The 5,000-nt window shown below is 42.7% G+C and overlaps 1 protein-coding gene across 1 annotated transcript in view; it reads left to right on the forward strand.

Annotated features, from left to right (window-relative positions):
• Positions 1–5,000, forward strand: part of mical3b (microtubule associated monooxygenase, calponin and LIM domain containing 3b) — a 69,745-nt gene that overhangs the window by 31,070 nt on the left and 33,675 nt on the right. Inside the window, exon 16 of the mRNA XM_063211856.1 lies at positions 161–343. Within this exon, the coding sequence (XP_063067926.1) occupies positions 161–343 (183 nt within the window). The remainder of the gene's footprint in view (positions 1–160; positions 344–5,000) is intronic.

Consider the following 5,000-nt stretch of genomic DNA (forward strand, 5'->3'; position numbering starts at 1 on the left):
TTACTTACTTATATCATTTACTTCGTACTTATTGATTACACTCTTCACAGTAAACAAAAACACCTGGAATTCAGCACTTGTGAGGCGATTTAACATCTTCAACAATGTATTTGGTCCCAGAAGTACTCTCTGAGTGTTAAATTAACTCACTGTGTTGTAGGAGGATGCAGCGAACGATCCCAATGACAACAGCGAGAGTTCTGAGGCTGGCGTGGTAACCGACGAGTGCCTGTTGCCGTGCTACGGGTCGCAGAATCGCGTACGCTCCATGGCCAGCCTGCTGCTCGCCAAGTTCGAGGAGAACGCTCCCTCTCCCTCGCCATTGGCTGCCTCGCGGAGACAGGTGCGTGTGCGTGTGAGTGAGTGTGTGTGTGTGTGTGTGTGTGTGTGTGTGTGTGTGTGTGTGTGTGTGTGTGTGTGTGTGTGTGTGTGTGTGTGTGTGTGTGTGTGTGTGTGTGTGTGTGTGTGTTTGCGTGTGCGTGTGTGGGTGTGCGTGTGTGGGTGTGCGTGTGTGTGTGTGTGTGTGTGTGGGTGTGTCTGTCTGTGTGTTTGTTTATTAAAGGATTGTCGTTAGATTCTCTATGACACGTATGCCTGGAACAGCTACTGTACAATGTGTGTTATCGGTGTATTTACGGTGTGTCTGTCTGTTTGCTTGTGTGCATGTTTGTGTGTCTTTTTGTGGTCATGCATGCCATTTTTCTGTTGTTTTGCATTCCTTATTTTTAATATTGAATTTATTCAGTTTGCGTTAGCCCCTTTTGTTAGCTTCTGTCTGTGTGATTTCTTTTGGATTTGGTTTGTAACTGTATACTTGGTGATTTGAGTGTGTGCGTGCGCGTGCGCGTGTGTGTGTGTGTGTGTGTGTGTGTGTGTGTGTGTGTGTGTGTGTGTGTGTGTGTGTGTGTGTGAGGAGAGAGAGAGAGAGAGAGAGAGAGAGAGAGAGAGAGAGAGAGAGAGAGAGAGAGAGAGAGAGAGAGAGAGAGAGAGAGAGAGAGAGAGAGAGAGAGAAAGAGAAAGAGAAAGAGAGAGAGAGATATTTGAGGTACGCTTGGTGTGTTTGTGTATGTGTGCATGGGCGTGAGCATGTATGTATTCATGCTTGTGTGCGTGTACGTATGTGTGTGTGTGTGTGTGTGTCTGTGTCTGTGTGCCTTTGTCTCTGTGTGTAATGCATGCATGATGTGGTTGTGCCTGTTCTTGGCCATTGCCTACCAGAGTGGCTCTCTGCCTGACCTGCAGCACCTGGACAATCTGTCTCCGCCCCTAAAGCGCCCTGACTCCACCCCTCCTGTACTGCCTCAGCGAATCTGTAAATTCAGACAGGTATTGTAAGGCTGAGGCCACACCCCTTTGTGGAGAAACCCAATCCAATTAACCGAGCCACTAGTAATGCCTGGTAGTACCCAATTAAACCATCGACTACTCTGCTGTGTTTGTGTAGCTTTTATACTGTGTGATTCAAAGTCTTACTGTAGAGTCAGACGACAATGCCTAAATAGTATGCTAACACACTGCCTGAATAGTACTGTATGCTAGCACACTGTCTAAATAGTATGCTCACGCTCAAAACTGTCACGTGAGTACACTGCAAAACATTACAGGTAGTTAAAGGTGAAAAAGTAACTTTCTCTGCTACCTCAACTTGAGAAAGCATCGAATTGAGTTAAGCCTCAAGTTGAGTTAACTTACGAGCTTAAAGCAGCAGGGCATCTTACTTTTTCACGTTTAACGGCGTTGACAGTGTATGTGTTGTAATAACATGTTAACCCCTAATGACGTGACTGTAATATGAGCCATAACTTTCATATATCTCTCCTCCTGGTAATAATATGTAAAATTAGGAATGGGATTTTTTGGGTAAAAACACTATTCGAAAATTGATGGCCACTATTCAAATATTCAAATATTATTCGAATATTCTTCTCCCTGTGTAAACAGTGTGTGTGGGACTTTCTGACACACCTTTCGGTTTGAGAATGAAAGACAATCCATTCCTTTTTGAAAAGCAAATGTAAAGTACACATTTAATTACATTTTGCACTAATATTCATTGTCACTTAAAGGTACACTGTGCAGGAAATGGTCAAAAAGGTACTGCAACTATGCTGCTCATCGAAATTGGGTTGCATATTGCCAAATTTGATCTTTTCATGAGAGTATTAAGTAATAAACTAATATTTTCTTGTATGGCCCAAGTACAGGATATTTTTGCAGCTAAAGATGTCTAATTCTGGATATTCAAAATGGCGGACCATGGAGAAGATGTAATGTATGTAATGTGTTTTAATGTATGAAAAGTGCAATTTTCCCAGTCACAATGAATACTTAGCATTTAAAAGGTAAAAAAACATAAGTGAATGAATTAGTGAAAAAGGTAACATTAGTGAATGGGTAGCATGAATTCTGGAAATAAACAACTACAAATCTTGCACAGTGTGTCTGACTTTTCTAAATTCGAACGGCATATCAAATATTATATATTATATATACAATATTAGAGATGTACAGGATCCAACATCCGGTTCCGGATCCGGCAGGATAATAGGGTTTTTCAGACTATCGAATCCGGCAGGATTTTAAGCAGTGGATCCGGTATCCGGCAGTTACCTAAAAATCAGGATCTGGGGCATCATTTTATGTAGCCTAGGCTTTTCAGTCAGTCTTTCACAACCCCAATCGCTGCATGGAGTGAAAGCCCTTTGGAAGCGGCCGTTGAAGGCAGTGTGGCAGTAAGCCAATGAGTCTTAAAAATAGTTTGCGCCAACGTAATTAAAAGGACCCACGTGTGCGAGAAAGCAACCCTTTCGTAGGATCCGGTATCCGGTTCCGGATCCGGCAGGATCTTAAGCAGTCGATCCGGTATCCGGCAGGATCCTAAAAATCAGGATCCGGTGCATCTCTAATCAATATTATGCTCCAAAATCCAGACCCATCCCTAGTAACAATACCAAAAATCCAGTAGTATGTAGTCTTCTGTATGTGACTAGTCGCAAGAAAACAGGCCACAAGTAGACCCGGACAAAACTGAGAAAATCACAAATTAAGTTAGTTTTTTTGTGATTTAATTTTTTTTGTAGAATCTGCAAGTTACACATTCAAAAGGCCACAAACTACCCAGATATTACCAGATAACCATCTGTGAGGTATCATTGTAAAGCTTAGGATCTGAATCTTAGAATCACAATCTGTTATTAATTCAATATGCCCCGGCTGCCTACTTGCGGCCCGTTTTCTCATGGCTAGGCACATACAGTATACAATACACATACATGTATGTATTATTACACATGAATCACACCCAATGAGAGTATGTACCGTAACCCTCTCCCTGTCCAGAGGAAACGCAGTCAGCAACAGCAGCTGATGAGTGTGCGCTACAAGGAGTGGGTCAAACGCCTGGCCCTGGCCATCATAGCGGAGCAGCAGCAGGTACAGCACTGTGGGGTGGTGGTAAGAGGCCACTGTGAATTGTGGGTATTGTAGTTGTAGTTGTTGTGGCTAATGTCATCGTAGCTGTTTTTGTGTGGGGTGGTGGTAAGAGGCCACTGTGAATTGTGGGTATTGTAGTTGTAGTTGTTGTGGCTAATGTCATTGTAGTTGTTGTTGTGTGAGGTGGTGGTAGGAGGCCACTGTGAAGCATGCAACGTAGCTATGCTGTTTATTCAACAGAAACACGGGTGTCCTGAACACCCGTCTGTGTAACACAAGGTCTATGGCAGCTGAGAAGGAGATTCTTTGTGTCATTCTGTCATGAAAATGGTTGCGTATCGGATAAGAGCTTGAACACTAACAAGCTATCCAGAACACCTAGAGAAGAAAGGAGAACGTATTCCACACTTCTGGGGTTGACACTCTGATGCAACCACAACAGGACAAGGCATCATACGTCGTGCATGCAGCTGGCATGTGCCGCCAAAAGGTTTTTATGTACAAAGTACATAGAAGTCCTTGTGCACAGCCCTTCAGTTGTCCAGGTGCAGGTGTAAGGCAAGAAAACGTGATCAATATGTAAAGTTCATTAAACACCACACACTGGATACTGTTTTTTTGGGGGGGGTTTTGGAGACCTGTGTGACACACAGGTACAAAACACGTTCGCTTGAAAGGAATAGAAAAATAAGAACAGTATCCAGTGTGCGGTGTTTAATGAACTTTTATGTAGGCCTACCTTCAAGTAATAAATAAGTAGGAAAGAAAACATCCTTGCTGCACCCGTTCTCCATTTTAATTCTAATCCTGAAAGCCTGTTGCACAACATACACAGTACAGTACTCACTCGCTCTCAATAATCACTCTGTTAGGTAATCAAGGCAAATATAGTAGGCAAAAAGTAGTAAGAAGCTGCATCTGTTGAACACAACCCCAGGTGGAATGAGACCACGGTGGCACTGTAAGTTGTGGTGGGTACTATGGGTGTAAATAATATCGAAATGTATCGATATATGGCGATATAATCTGACGATTGAATTGAATCGCATTGTATCGTGGGGCATTCTTAAGTATCGAAAATAATTGAATTGCTGCCCACCCTGCCCAATGCCCTGTTTCCATATCATAACAGAAGTGGAAAAGTAATTGGAAAAAAGTGGAATCGAATCATATTGCATCGTATCGTGGGGCATTCTCAAGTATCGAAAATAATCGAATCGCATCGTATCGAATAACAAGATATCGATATTGAATCGTATCGTCATGGAGGCTGTGATTTACAGCCCTAGTGGGTACACTGTAAAACAGTGTGTCTTAACGGGTCGGCTGGGATTCCATAGTGGGTCACAGAGGGGTCCTGGGTGGGTCGCGGAGCTGTGGTGCAAAAATGTATTTATTCTTCTCCACTAGCTGATTGGCATGTTGTACGGAATGTCAAAATAAAATGCAAATAATGATACAAAACATAAGCTACTGTATGCATGCTACCAAATGAATGGTTATATTTTTGATAATTAGAATCAATTAGCCAATTTCCGACAGCGTACCAAAAATTGGGTCGCAACATA

Source organism: Engraulis encrasicolus, chromosome 12, assembly GCF_034702125.1.
Source record: "Engraulis encrasicolus isolate BLACKSEA-1 chromosome 12, IST_EnEncr_1.0, whole genome shotgun sequence".
NCBI lineage: Eukaryota > Metazoa > Chordata > Actinopteri > Clupeiformes > Engraulidae > Engraulis > Engraulis encrasicolus.